Source organism: Pteropus medius, unplaced genomic scaffold (assembly GCF_902729225.1).
Source record: "Pteropus medius unplaced genomic scaffold, Ma_sr-lr_union100, whole genome shotgun sequence".
In the NCBI taxonomy this organism is placed as follows: domain Eukaryota; kingdom Metazoa; phylum Chordata; class Mammalia; order Chiroptera; family Pteropodidae; genus Pteropus; species Pteropus medius.
This window is the reverse complement of record NW_024355523.1, coordinates 423,432-439,150: the sequence shown is the minus strand read 5'-3', so window position 1 is coordinate 439,150 and position 15,719 is coordinate 423,432. Positions and strand designations below refer to the sequence as shown.

The 15,719-nt window shown below is 30.2% G+C and overlaps 1 protein-coding gene across 1 annotated transcript in view; it reads right to left on the bottom strand.

Moving 5' to 3' along the window:
* DYNC2H1 (dynein cytoplasmic 2 heavy chain 1) overlaps nt 1-15,719 on the bottom strand; it is a 255,285-nt gene that overhangs the window by 82,220 nt on the left and 157,346 nt on the right. Inside the window, exons 78-81 of the mRNA XM_039858749.1 lie at nt 12,981-13,091; nt 9,094-9,249; nt 4,447-4,522; nt 578-786 (exon numbers count right to left, since the gene is read on the bottom strand). Coding sequence (XP_039714683.1) covers nt 578-786; nt 4,447-4,522; nt 9,094-9,249; nt 12,981-13,091 — 552 coding nt within the window. The remainder of the gene's footprint in view (nt 1-577; nt 787-4,446; nt 4,523-9,093; nt 9,250-12,980; nt 13,092-15,719) is intronic.

Below are 15,719 nucleotides of genomic sequence, written 5' to 3'. Positions count from 1 at the left end.
ATCTTAAAGTTTATTAAAAATATCATTGAAATTCTTTTTAATATAATTAATCTTAAAGGTGGAAATAATGACTTGATCTAAAGGTTAGAACAAAGAAGTTGTATTTGGTGGCAAATATACAATTTTCACATTTGGATGTTCTAAATTGTGTGGATGACCAGGTGCCTTATCTAAAAGTATTTTAAATGGTGGACATTTTCCTTCATATAATTTTCAGCTTCTACAGGAAAACATTTATAAAACCAATGCCAAAAAACATCAGTAGTCAACCATGCATTTTTATTTGCCATCTAGTGAATGGAAAGATCATTAATAATTGTGTTAGTATTAATTCTTTGTACATTGCTGATTTAATATTTGTTTTTTAGAAAGAGTAATTGCCAATATTGGAAATGAAAAAGAAAGAACTGCATAAAATAAGACCATGTAAATGGAAACCACATATAAAAAGTCCACATAAATGGCAAAGATGAGTATATATACCACATATAAAAATACATTAAAAAATACCATGCAAATTGAGGGACAGGTAGGTGTATTTATCTGGTAATAGGTTGAAATGATTAATTTTACCTACCAAAATGCTGCAGGATTTTGGTAGAGATAAGGAAAATGGGAAAATGCTCTTCTTGTTCATTTGGTTTAATACATCAATTACTGAAGAATTAAAAAACTGTTTCAGATATGATTGAAGAACTCTAAGGTCAAAATAGTTATCTATACGTCCTCCATAAATAGCATTCTCAAGTAAACCATGTACAAATTCCCATTGTATATCTTTGGTACCTATAATTAAAAAAATACTTTTATTAGTTTCATTTCTAAGATATTAGAAATATTCTGTAAAATATTCTATAATATTCTAATTTATAAACTAAATTTCTAGCTCATGATATTTATAGGATAACACTATATTTAATTCAGCTAAGTCATTTCTTAAAATACTTATTAATAATATAATGCCCATTAACAAATGTTTATTAATATTAATAATTAATATTAACAATCACACAATGGCTAATATTTATTGAGATTATTTAATCAAGTAAAATTTCCCAAATCTTTTACATGTATAAACTCACTTAAGCCTTATAACAAATTATTATTAAAGAATTATTAACAGTATCCAATTATACAGATGGAGAAATTGAGGCATAGGGAAGTTGAGTCACCAAAATCAGAAAGTCACACAATCCCACAGATTTGAACTGAAATGAGGTACTCTGAAACCAGAGTCATATTCTTATCTGCCACACAATACTCATTCCTTAAATAGGAAATTCCTTAGAAGAATATATTCTAAATGCAATTTTATACAATGAACTCGGTTCATAAAATAATCTAATAGGGAAACTCAAACAACTTCATGCATTACAGTCTTCTTAATGTCATGAATTTTAGTCAACTGTCCATTTTTCTATTCTAACAGGAAAGTAATATTAATGTAGGGAGGAGGCAAGAGAATTAAAAATGTTAATCAACCCACATTCAGAGACTGCAATGTGCTGATCAGCCATGCAGCCAGGCCAGGAGGACACCTTCAGAACAAAGGAAGGCTTCTACTGAGATTGCTAACAGCCTAGCCTCCACACCTGTGAAGGAGAAACTGGAACCAAGAGTAATTCCCTATGTATGGCTAAAACCAGGGGGAATCTATGGATTAATGGCTAGGAACTGCCAGCAGGCCTTTCACTCTGCATATTCTTACCTTTTCACTCTATATATCCTTTCCCTTCCTCATTGTAAGTCTATACTAAAAGGAAATGGGTTAATAAAGTCTTTTAAACAATAACTCACAGGGACTAAAGAATGATATATAAACTGAATTCCCTGAATACTCAGGGTCCCTCTGAGTGCCTCTACTCTGTCTCTCACTGTCCCTCTCCTTCTGCCTCTGAGAGACTGCACGCTGTCTGTGGAGAGTTACTCCTTTTCTAATAAACTTTCCTTTTGGCTCTAACTTTGGCGTGTGTGTTGAATTCTTTCTTCGCTCTCTGCCAAAGGACCCTCTTCTTCTCTCAGTGCAGGGCTTGGTCTTCTGTCACTTGGGGAAATTTACCCTGTCCTGCATCAATATAATATTAAAAACTAGATAGGACTGTTCTATAATTCATTTTGCAACAGAGACATCCTCTTAATCACAGTTCAGTGGTAATGTTAAACTCTTAAGAATTATATTTCACGGTCTTCAGTAAATATGGGAAACAATTATATTTAAACTAGCCAGTTAACATCACTGCTAGCATTACTAGTTTAGTTCTATTTCATTACTAAAAAATTCAGAAGATTGAGGGCAGTGGTACCATAGCCTTAGGGCACAGGTGATTTAGGCTGCCTCCTGCAGAACAAGGGCACCTATAGGGTCGAGGACTAATTAAAGTTGTTTCTTGTCTAAATCTTACTATCATCAGTGACTAAGTAGCTATAACAAAAGACTTTACCAGGATTCTTCAATTTTCTAGTTCTTCTTTGATGTTCAGTAAATAATACACTAATGATGTGTATGTAATTCATTCATAAGTAGGTCAGCAGAGCATAGAGAAACATCAATGTACCTTTCAACTTATAAAATACAAGCAGCCATTATGGGAAATATTTTATAGAACTTTTATAAGAAAATCTTATTTTTCTTCTTATACCCATTGTTCTCAAGACAAGTTTTATTTTGTTTGAGATAAAGGAAAATGAACAGAACATAAATTATAACACAGCAATAGTAATAACGATCAACAATTATTGATACTAAATGCACTAAGTGTTAAATGCTTCCTGTAGCTTTGCTCATTTCAGCTCTCAAAAATCAAATCAATGAAGTAGTCCCTACTATAATCTTATTTTACAGATCAGGAAACTCAGGCTTAAAGGTTAAGAAACTTGTTTCAGGTTTCACAGCTACATAATCTCTATACCAACTGCCTTCTATAATTAGAACGTTTTCTCTTCTCTACCTATATGGAGGTCTCTGAAAATCAGGAAATTTTTATAATCATAAGATTATATGGTTAGATTTTTACCAAGAGATTCAATATTATTTTAAAGCATCTACTTCTTATTCATAAAAATTCAATGGTGTGATATATGTAAATATCAAATGATGCTCGTAATTCCACTGCAACTTTGAAATACAATGATAAATCATTCAAACTCTGTGCCTTGGTTTTCTAATCTTAAAAGGGCACTAATAATATCTGCCTCATAGTGGCATTAAAAAAATAAATATTCAAAAACATTTTGTAAAATTACGCTATTTCTATGTAATATTAGTATATATCCTCCAAAAAATTCTATGTCGAATTAAGAACAACAGCTCATGGAAATCAGGAAAGTGATTACTCTTGGCATACAATGGGGGAATTTTGAGTTATGTGTGGAAAGGAATAGGGGAAGGAATAGGGGAAGTACTTCTGTAATGTCGGTGATACTCTACGGATTTGGGGCTAGTTACATAGGTTCTATTTATAAAAATTTATTGAATTTCACATTTATGCATATTTTTCTGATGTGTGATTCAAAAAAATTTTAAATAATCAAACAAAATAATTTGGAAAACTATTTGGCATTAACTAATAGCTATTGCTTGAAGAAGCTGAAAGAACTAAACAGAACTATGATGTGATCTGGACATGAAAGAAACAAATTGTCAAAGCACTAGATGTCTAACAATGAGAAAAAGAAAAGAATCCGTGGTGATTCATAGGCTTTGAACTTAAACAACTTACATGAATGGTGGTGCCATTTACTGAAATGGGGAAGACTCGGGGAACAGTGGTTTGGCAGGGCAGCAGAGTGAGAGAGGGAAGGGAATCAAGAGTTCCATTTAGGATATTTTTAAGCTTGAGAGTCCTATCAACATGTTCTCTTCTCTAATCCATCATTGCTCTAAACTCTAGTATCCCCTTGCTTTGGCCTTGCACAATAAAGTTTGGGGACTGTTTCTGCCTTCAGAACGCAGAGAGAGGTGGCTTCAGGAGGTCAGATTACATGGTCTTGTTTGCTGCCCTATTTCAATCTACTATTTGTACCTCGATTCCTGATTCTCACTTAATCATATCATTATGATTCTACAGATCCTTGTTGCCAGCCTTAGTCTACAAGCCTCCTGAATTTTAACAGTTCCCTTGAAAGAGAACTGAATTCAGTTGAAGTCTGAAACTTCTGAAGCCCATAAAGTACAGACAAGGTATTTCTAGCTTTTTGCTTCCTAAGAACTACAGATCAATGTGAAATCTTATGGGTTATATCAAAAACAATGATTACAATACAAACTCTCAGAGATCACAAGAATGGTAGTCAGGACATAAACTACAAAATAAAAAGCACATAGCAAATCTTATAAAAGGAAGTTAAGTCACTTTTTAAGTCACTGAAAAAAACCGTATTGTTAGTAAGACCTCAAAAATTTTTTCGTTAACATCAGAGATAAAAATTTTCATCATTAGAACTTACCATCAAAGAGCCTGTCAATAATATTGTACCCAGCTCGAAGATCTGATAAAGAAAACTCATAAAATTTGGTCCAACCCTATCAAAACAAATTTTAAAAATATTAAAGAACTTATAAGCAATGTTTGAAGACATCTATGTATGCATCATTGCCCTTACAGTTTTAAAACCAATGTTCAATACATGCTAAAAAAAAGACGATAAAATAAATTTAATAAAAATAAACAATAAATCTATAGTAAGAGTAATTTTTTAGCAGAGATTTATTTACTTCCGCGGAATGCAAAGGACTTTATAATACCATAAAAGTTTTTATCTTTGAAAAATATGGTGATACAGCCAAATTGGCATAGTAAAGTTTGAGTCTACATACTTTGTAAACATTAAGATAGTTCCTATAATTTTGTCCTTCAGAATTGTGCATTTTTTCCACAAACATGAAAACAGAAATATTACGAAAAAATTTAAGGCTCAAAGGCATATAGCATTATTTTCTGTACCTTTGACTCACAAAGCATTCATACTGAAACTAAATAAAATCTAAACCTATAGCTCATAACTACAAGGCTCATATAAAAAGAACATTCATAGAGATCTATATTTTATAGAGGATATATGAAACAATTAAAAATAATTTCTATAGTGCTTCCATTAACTGTAACTAATTAGTTTTATGCAATAAAAATATTTATTAAATGCATATTATATGTCAAGCTCTGGGAATAAAAGAATGAACCAAAACATAAATATTCCCTGCCCTGATGTCACTTCAGTCAAATGTGGGGGGAAGGGAAGAGTATAATGGATACCATCAATCACTCAGATATACATACAACTTCAAACTGTAGTATGTGTGATGGAAATAAACATACTTGGTATATATAAGAAAGAAATCTAACCTAATCTAAGAAGTAAGAGAAAGTGACCCTGGTGGGGTGGGATACAACAGATAGAAAAGACAAAAATAGATAGTTAGGACAATAAAATTAAAGAATTTTTGAACTAGATTGTAATGAAAGGTTAAGATTTTTTTTTAAAGTTTTAAGAATGACCTCTAAGCTTATGGATTATTCAAATTGATGATGGTGTCATTCATTGAAAAGTGGAACACTGAAAGAATACAATATTTGGAAAGGAATATCATGAGATCATTGAACAAAGTGTTCAACAAAAATTCACTGGGTGCCTGCCATATACCAAGCACTGTTTCAGTCAGTGACAATACAGCAATGAACAATAGACAAAATCTGTGCTCTTGAGAAACTCAATTACTATGTTGTAGTACTTGGATCAAGAATATGTGGGATTTTCAGTCATGTTTAAGGCATCCAACTGGATAGGTCAAAATAATAATTGGATATATAAGGCTACAGCTTACAGAATTAGTATGAGTTGGATATATAAATTTGGAGATCACTAGCATTTGGATAATTATTTATTTTAAATAATATTATAGATAATGTGAAAACAAGAGATTTAAACTTCACTCACTAAGTTCTACTATACCTAAGAATTAAAGATCTGTAAGGGAGATGTAAGGGATTTGATATAACCCATCAACAGTAAAAGTTCCTATAATATTTTGAATAAGTTTTCTACAAACTCAAAGTGAAATCTTATTAATAATATTTCTTATATCACTCTATAAGACTATTCGTGAAATGTTTAAAAAATTTTAAATAATTTAAATTAATATTTATAAAACTCTAAAATTAGAGACTATTGCTATCAATATTACTTAAAATAGCAATTTCTAACACAAATACTAATTCTAAAATGATAAGAACTATACTCTGTATCCCAAAGTTACTGATAAACTATCGAATAATTAACGATTTTTAAAATTATGATATAAAATCTTTGAAAAGTAATTTGTTATTTGTGGCATATTTTCTGAGTGAGAGGTTCTCTATACAGCCAATCAAATCCTATTTAGCCCAGTTGAAAATCCAGGCATTGAGTTAAGTGCCCTTACAAAGATGAATGAGATGAGGCCTGTTATCAAGTGCTCACAATCTAGTTAAAAATAACAAGATGTCAAAGAATAACAAATATGAAACAAAACTGAAATTACATAAAATACAGTATTAGAAGTACAATATATGTGTGTAAAATAGAGAAAGTTAATTCTGCAACCAAATATAGCACTATAATGAAAAATAGCAAAAAATAATCTTTTACTAACATGAGAAATAAAAACCGAGCTGAATTAGTAATGGATCTTTACTTCTGTAAGTTAACATTTAAGAAAAAGAAAGCAAAATCAAAAGAAGAAAAGAGGGAAAACAGAGAGGTTGTAGAAGTATATATATCCTTATGACATGGTCGCTAGCAATTAATGGTATTCTCTATTTTATCTGCTTTTACCTTCACATTAATGGTTTTCATAAAAGCAAAGTTAGAGTGTTTTAAAAAGTGACATTTTCAAATATTTTTTGGTGTGTTAAAGTGAATTGCTGTATTCTCTATGCATAGCATTTTGGTAATATTTGTGAATTTTTTTAAATACACATACTCTTGACCCAAACAATCTATATTTAGAAATTGGCCATGAGGAATAAATGCTAAATGAGGCAAGTATAGGAAAGTATTTTGTCATAGCAAACATTGAAAAAAATATATATGCCCACCTAATACAAAACTCCTTAAAATATGTATATTGATATAATAAACACAAATATTTTCAAATTAGATACTTTTGCAATGATTTTTTTATTTTTCAATTACAGTTAACAATATTCTATTATATTAGTTTCAAAATTAGATATTAAATGGCTACTGATATTTAATAATCTCTAAAATGCATGAGTTATTAAAACAAGGTACAGAGCCGTATTTGTAACATGTTGTCATTTGAGTGGAAAAGAACATATATGTGTATATAAATACATAAAATATGTTTGTATATTTATATAATATCTCTGAAGGAAACCTAAAAATGAAGTTGATGCCCTGGGAATAGATACTGGATGGCAGGAGAATAGAAGGAAAGGATACTAAATTTTAATTGCAAACCTTTTCATACTTTTTAATTTATACTATATGCATATGTATGATTTAACAAAAAATCAAATCTAATTTTATTTTTAAAATATAATTTTTCTTCTCAATAAAGGTGCATCACCATCACTATTCATGTGTTCATCAGAATTAACTGATCTATTAGTCTAAGGACAGATGTCAGAAAAATTAGGGGCACAGGCTATAGAGGAAGGGGGGCCTAGTCTTTTCCAAGCTCTATAGCTTTTTAGGTGTGATTCCTTTAGCAAGTTAATTGCCCTTCGGATCCACTGTCCTATTTTGTAAAATAAAATAAAAAGCATACCCTCCCCACAAGTGTATGTAAATTATATGAAACAACACACCACTGTTATTATTTACTATTTCATGAGTTTAACGAATATTTATTGGCAGGCTATAGCCAGACACTGTGTTAAGCACTTCTAAACATACATTATTTCATTTAATCCTCATAACAAAGATAAACATGATTATTATTTCCATTCTTCAGCTGAGAAAACTGTTGCTTATTGGGATTAAAGTAATTTACCAAGGTCACAAAACTAGGAAATTCTACAGTCAGGACTCAACTCAAATCCGTAATTCCATAACCTATGCTCTTATCTTGACATGTAACTGAAATAGAGAGAGAAGCAGGCAAGTAGACAGGGCAGTTTGAAGAGAGATTATCTCAACAGAAGTAGACAAAGTTGAAAAACAGAATGGGAAAATTTTAAAGATAAAAGAATGATACAATTGATGGCTAAGGCATTTGGCAAGAACGGAGCACTGGTACCAGCTGGGACTGCCACAGCAATAGAAGAACGTGGTCTATTGCTTGTGATAACAATAACAGCTAGGGCCTATAGTGGTGAGAAAGAGCTTGATGAATTCAAAGAGCATAAAGAAGTCTAGAACAAGTGGGAACACGGGCCTGAGAGGAAGTTGAAGAGACAGGCAAATCTTTCCTTGTGGACCATGGTAAGAAATTTGCATATTTTTTCCCAAATACAGTAGAAAGCCATTAGATAGGTTTTAAAAAGAGCAATGAAATAATCAAATTTACATATTAGAAAAATAGTTCAGGCTGCTAAATGGAAAAAGCAAGAAGAATTGGAAGGCTATTTCAGAAAGTAGTATAGGGGAGAGATGATGAGGCTTAGAAAAAAATGGTGGAAAAAAAAGTGTACAACTTTGAATTATGTTTTGGAAGTAGAATCAACAGGACTTGATAATAAATTGGGTAGAGAAGCAAGAAAAAACCATTAAGAACAACTCTTAGCTTTCTAGTTTGAAGAGTCAATGGATAGCAATGCCTTTTACTGAGAGGGACATATTTAATGAAAAATAGGTATAGGGAATTCAGTAGTTGAACTTTGACATACCTATGAGATATAGAACGGCAAAAATGAGGCCTAATAATCACTTAGGGCTTATGATAGTTCACACATTGTTCTATAAATTTTAATTCAAAGCAATGTGAACTAGATAACTATATAGAGTCCAAAAGATTAACATAAAAGATTGAATTAGAGATATAGAATTTAGGAATCATGAGCCAAATTATGAAGTAATCCTAGCTATTTCTACTGAATTATAAAAATATTCTAATATATTAAAATATGTACAACGTAGACTGATCTTACATACCTGTGGAATATAATTTCTTCTTTCTTGACATGCAGCATGAAACCATGCAAAACTGAAAAGAGCATGAGCTCGATGTATATTATCTTTTTTGCTAATTTGCTCAGGAGTCCAAGATTCATAAGTCCGCATTAAATTCTTCTTCAGACCTGGAGGTGACTAAATAAAAAATTTAAAAGGTGTGATAATGTATAAAATCTTAAAAATAAAATAAATTTAACACTTTTGAGAACATATTTTAATGAAGAAAATTTTACACCATTACCAAGTTGACTTAAATTATTTTGTTATCACGTTACTTCAATATGAACGACTATAAAATTAGTTTTAAACCTAACAGTTCATCTCAATTATAAATCCAAAATAATTTTTCAAATTAAAAAAGCCTGTAACCCAACAATATTCAAGATAACCAAATAAGTTTTATTTAATCATTGAGGTATTTTACTGAACTATAAATTTTAGTTTGTTTTTGAAATAAAAAGAATAAATAATTCAAGTCAGTACTTTAAGAACGTCTGCTACAAAGAATAGTCATTCCCTTTGCAATCCTTTTCATTCTGCTTTTTTTTCTTAAATGAAAAGAACTGGTTTAAAAGTAAAAGAAAAATAGCATTGATTTACTAAGTACATATAAAAATTACACTTTTAAAATGTTTTGTTATGAAATATTTACAAAAAATTTTCATAGAATAAGTCAGATTTTCTGAGCACTATTCAATAAAACATGACATTAATATAACACTCATCAATCACTTAGAGTTTTGTAAAAGGCACTATGCTAAAGATTATGCAAAATGAATAAATCATATACAATTACAGAGAAAATTATAAACAAATACAGACTATTTGAAAAATAAAATGAAAATACTGTCAAATTATGAGATAAAGCTAAAGATATACTCAACTACAAATTCACAGACTTAAAATAATTTCAATATTAATGAAAATAAATATAAACCAATTAAACATTCAACATATGAAATCAGTAGGAACAAAAGGAAATATAAATCTAAGGAAAACATTAAGAAGAAAAAAATAAAGAAAAAAAGCAGGAAATTCAGTGAATAGAAAAAACTTAAGAAAAAGTAAATAAGTATGACATTGGTCATTTGAAATAAATTTTTAAAAACATTCTCATAACTAATCAAAAATAAGAATAATAATAGAATGGCAATTTAACAATTTTTAAGGATACTATCTAATTGTAAGAATTTTAAGTGTGTACATATATACATATATAGTAATAATTTTGAACATAATGAACTACGCTATTTCTTAGGATAGTTAAAATTATCTACATTAAGATAGGAAATAGCAAAAAATTTCACCAATAATTTAAATGAAACTGAAAATCTCCATGAAAATGTAAATGACCTCCTAAAAAGGGCCCTGGCAAAAGTTGCACTTTAAATTAAAATATTTAAGGAACAATTCTCATGATATATAAACTCTTCTTTCTTGAAATATTTATTGTGTTCTTCCTATATTCCAAGTATATGATAAGAAAAAAAAAGCAAAAAAAAAAAAAAAAAAAAAAGCCACTGCTCTTATGGCTCATACAACCCAATTCAAGAAATGAGTTTAGTAAGCAGAATGTACTACGAGAGTGGACGGAGAATATTCTGTAAAGGTTCTTTCTTACTAGTCATTGTAATGGCATCCATTCAAATAACATATATCCAAATATTAAAACATCTTTGCATTCTCCTTATCCCTTTTCTTCCTTAAATGAGATAACACCATCAGATGAAAAAGAACAGAGTACTGATTTAAGAGGTACTTATAAACAAATAAGACATTTTTCTTAAGAAAAAATATATATAACAGAGAAGTTTCTACAAATTAAGAGAAAATGTAAGCAGAACCCCTTTTCACCAGGATTAAAAAGTTTTAATTCAGTTTATTATTTTATTTATGACTTTGACCAGTGATATGATATCATTATAAACACGTAGTTTTGGATATATCAGGTTTGGAGAAGATCTGCCCAGCATTACCTTTAGAAAGATGAACAGATGATGGATGAGAGGAAAAAAGGAAGAAAACATATACTAAAAATCTAACATAGCTACGTCAGAAAACAAATGTTATGAAAACTAGATATCCATGTGCAAAAGAATGAAGTAGGACCCTTACCTTATACCACGTACAAAAATTAACTCAAAATAAATTAAAAATCTAAATGTTTAAGACCTGAAACTAGAAAATTCCTAGAAGAAAACATAGGGAAAAATCATTGCATTTGGCAATGATTTTTGGATATGAGATCAAAAGCACAGGCAACAAAAGCAAAAGCAGACAAATGGGACTACAGCAAACTTAAAAACATCTATGCAGCAAAGGAAACCATCAATGCATGAGAAATAGGAGAAAATATTTGTAAACTATATATCTGATAAGGAACTCCTATAATTCAACTCTCAAATCCAGAATATATAAGGAACTCCTACAACTCAATAATAACAAAAATAATTCTATTAAAAATTGTGCAAATGACTTGAATAGACATTATTCCAAAGAAAATATATAAATGGTCAACAAGCATATAAAAAGATGTTCAACATCACCAATTATAAAGGAAATGTAAATGAAAACCACAGTGAGATATCACCTCACATCATTAGAATGGCCACTACTAAAGAAGAAAAAAAAAACAGAAAATAAGTATTGTCAAGGATACAGAGAAAATGTGTGCTGTTCTTGGGAATGTATAATAGTGTACTGTAATGGAAAACAGTCCTAAAGAATTAAAATTAGAATTCCTATATGATCCCTCAATCCCACATCTGAGTAGATATCCAAAAAACATTCAAAATAAGATTGAAAAGAGATATTTGTTCACCCATGTTCATTGCAGCATTATTCACAATAGCCAAGAGTTAGAAGACCCAAATGTCCATGGATAGATGAATGGATAAAGCATACTATACATATACAATGGGATATTATTCAGTCTTTAAAAAGGAAATCTTTTTAAAAGGAAATGCTACAATATATATGAATCTTGAGGTCATTATGCCATGTAAAACAAGCCAATCACAAAAAGACAAATAATGCATGATTCCACTCATATTAGGTATCTAAAGTAGTCAACCTCATAGAAACAAAGTAAAATGGTGGTTGCCAGGGTTGAGAGGGAAATGGCAAGCTGCTTTTCAATGGATACAGTCTCAGTTTTGCAAGATGAAAAAATTACTAGAGATCTGTTGCACAAGACAGATAGTTAACACCACTATCACATACACCAGGGACCCCCAAACACTGGCCCCTGACCGACACCTGACCAATACTGGTCTGTGGCCTGTTAGAAATTGGGCTACACAGCAGGAGGTGAGCAGCAGGCAAGCCAGCACAGCTTCATCTGTATTTGCAAATACATCACTGCCTCAGCTTCACTTCAGATCATCAGGCATTAGATTTTTCACAGGAGCACTGGCCCCTGGTGCCAAAAAGGTTGGGGACTGCTGCATACACTTAAAAATGGTTGAGAAGGGTAAAGGGGATCAAATATATGGTGATGGAAGGAGATTTGACTTTTAGTAGTAAACATACAATATACAGATGTAGTATTGAATTGTACACTTGAAACCTATATGATTAATCGATGCCACCCCAATAAATTTAATTTAAAAAATGGTTGAGATGGTAAATTCGATGATGTTATATGTCTTTTATTATGATAAAAACAAAATAATATAAAATAAAATTTGAAAGCATTTAAGTGCATTTTTATAAATACCATCTTATGTTATTATTTATCTATATTATACCTCATCTAAATGTAAAAGGAAGTTTTGCATAATAGATGGTTATTTACAGAGCTTTGGAAGGCATGCAAAGATTAATGCATTTATACAATTAGTGATTCAAGTTTTAAATTTTCTTACCTCATATGTTATCTTCAAACTTGACTGTAATAAAATAGGAGTAAAGTTGGGATGAACTTCTGCAGTAAGCCAAAGACGAAAGGTATCTTTAGGTTGAAGAGTATTTAATTCCTTGTTGATAAATAAAAAACAACAAAAATCTACTTAAATATCCACTCAAATTTCCATTTTATAATTATTACTAAGTAACTTTTCTTCCTAAATTCTTTTTGTGACTTGATATATTTCTTAATGTTCCGATTATATTTATTTTTAATAGTCATCTTCTCTATTACTTGCTTAGTGTAATAGATAAGAATTTGGACCTGAAGCTAGGCCAACAGGGTAGAACTTCAAATTCTGCCACTTATTTAGTATGTGACCTTGGGTTCTATAACTTACACCATCGCTAAGCAAGGATAACAATAGTACCCCATCTCATCGTATTGTGTAAAACACTTAAAATAGTACCTGATACATAGTAAGTACAAAATAAGTGTTAGCTGCAATTGCTGTAACTAAACTACCAGTCATCATCAGGCCTTCTGGTTCTCATTGCTTCAATTCACACTTCCACAGGAGTTATACAGTGATATCAACTCTTTTATTGACAATTTTTAGTATATCCTATTGCCTATGATATAAACTGAAAACTTCACCATCTAAATTCATCTGTTCATAATGTATGCTTTAGTTACTTATTCAAACTGTTACTTATGTCTCTGTCTTTAATCATCGTATTATTTTGCCTGTTATTCTCTTTATAACCTGACAAATTCTCATTTATTTGTCTAAATATAATTTAAATATCATATCTTACGGGAATATCTTCTCCAACTCTTCACTACCACAATCCCAAGCAGAATTAATAACTGATGACATTTTAAAATTCTCTTCTGTAGTATTAATCACACTACATATTAATTATAAATGTTGTCTATCTCTTCTAAACTAAATTTCTAGAGAACAGGTACAAATTTTATATGTAACCAGCACCTACCATGGTTCCTGGCTTTTTTCTGTACTCAGCAAGTGTTTTTAGAATGAATGAATATTGATAAGAAATACTGATAGCTCTAAAAAAATATTGATAGCTCTAAAAGAGAGAGAAATCTAAAAATTATTTCCACAAATATGTTGTCTGATACTAAGATTCATTATTAATATATGAAATGTAGATGACCAAAAATGGCAAAAGAATTGACCATAAAACATCATGCTTGCTTAAAATCATGTTATAAAATGTATCTATACCTAATAATATTTTTAAATGTAAATGTAAAATATTAATGTAAAGTTCTATAATGTCGAAATGTAAAGTTTAAAAAAATGTAAAAGAAACAATACACCTGTGATATAACTGGATTTAAAATAAATTCATATCCAAACAATTCATACAAACTTCCCAGAAGAAATACAAACATTTTTAAAATTTTTTAAACTTTTGTAATATAATCTACCCTATATGCTTTAAAAGTTCTAATTAAGACTTGCTTTTAAAGTAATAACTGCAATTATATTTTCTATAAATTAATAGCTATCAATATACTGTTTGAAAAAGAAAGCAAGATTCAAATATTCAGAACTATTCTTTATATGTTTTAAAACATGATTCATCAGATGTGAATTTTACATTTTTACACATTAGTGATTTTTACAGAAGACTGTAGTATAATGAATATTTGAATATTCACATACACTTCAGTCTAAAATCTGTATCTTCTTAACTATAAGAATCATCATGATCCATCAATTCATTTATTCGATCATTAACTCAATCATCAAAGATTTATTAATTAACTTTTGTGTAAGGTGCTATAGCTGTCAACTTATTAGGAATGCACAAATTTTCAACACATCACAACTAGGCTAGGCCTTCCCTCAATCTATTCTGTTTGGTTCTATTCTAAATAATACTTCTGTCAGATTAAATTAATTAATTACTAATTCCCCTGACTCTCTATGTCCTAGGACAAAAATTCTAAGCCCTTCTGCATGATTCTCAGGGGATTCCAAAATCTACACATCTAACTCTATTGCCCCATATCACACTTTCCCTTATAGTATATTCAAGGACATCTTCATTCCTTGTACTGGCATGAACCTCTCCACCACTATGTCTCTACTTGTGCTGCTGAAATTAACCATGATATTCTTCCCCGCTCCCAATACTTTGCTAAATCACATAGAGCTTTCAAGGAACATTTTGTCTTCAGAGTTATCTCTAACTACCAGAGACCAGATTCATCTTTTTTAAATAAACACTGGACTTAAATCTAGGTTTGCATTTAAAACTTATCCAGCAATTTGTTCTGTCCTAAGGTTGTTTTTGCCCTGGGGCCATTGAGTTAAATAAATTAATTGCATCAGTTTATATCCTAGCTTCCTTATAACCTAGAAAGTTCTACAGTTCCTTCTGATTCCTCTACATCTTTTTTTCTCCATACAAGTAGATCAGAACAAGAACAAAATGTTATAAATAGATTTTCTATTTTCTATTTATAACATCTTTTAAAGTATTTCCCTATTTTTCTTCTGAATAAAATTCTCTAAGCCTCCCTTCAATTCTGATTAATAGTTTCATTGTTTTCCTTAAATGCTTTTAAAAGAGAGACTTTTATGGACTTTCTAAAAAATCCATTTTTGGTCTGTACAAATGTACATATTAAGGAAAAAATACTTAACAGATTTTAAATGATTTCTCATCAAATACTATTTTTAAAAATAAACATCATAAATAATTCATGACATTTTTTTAAT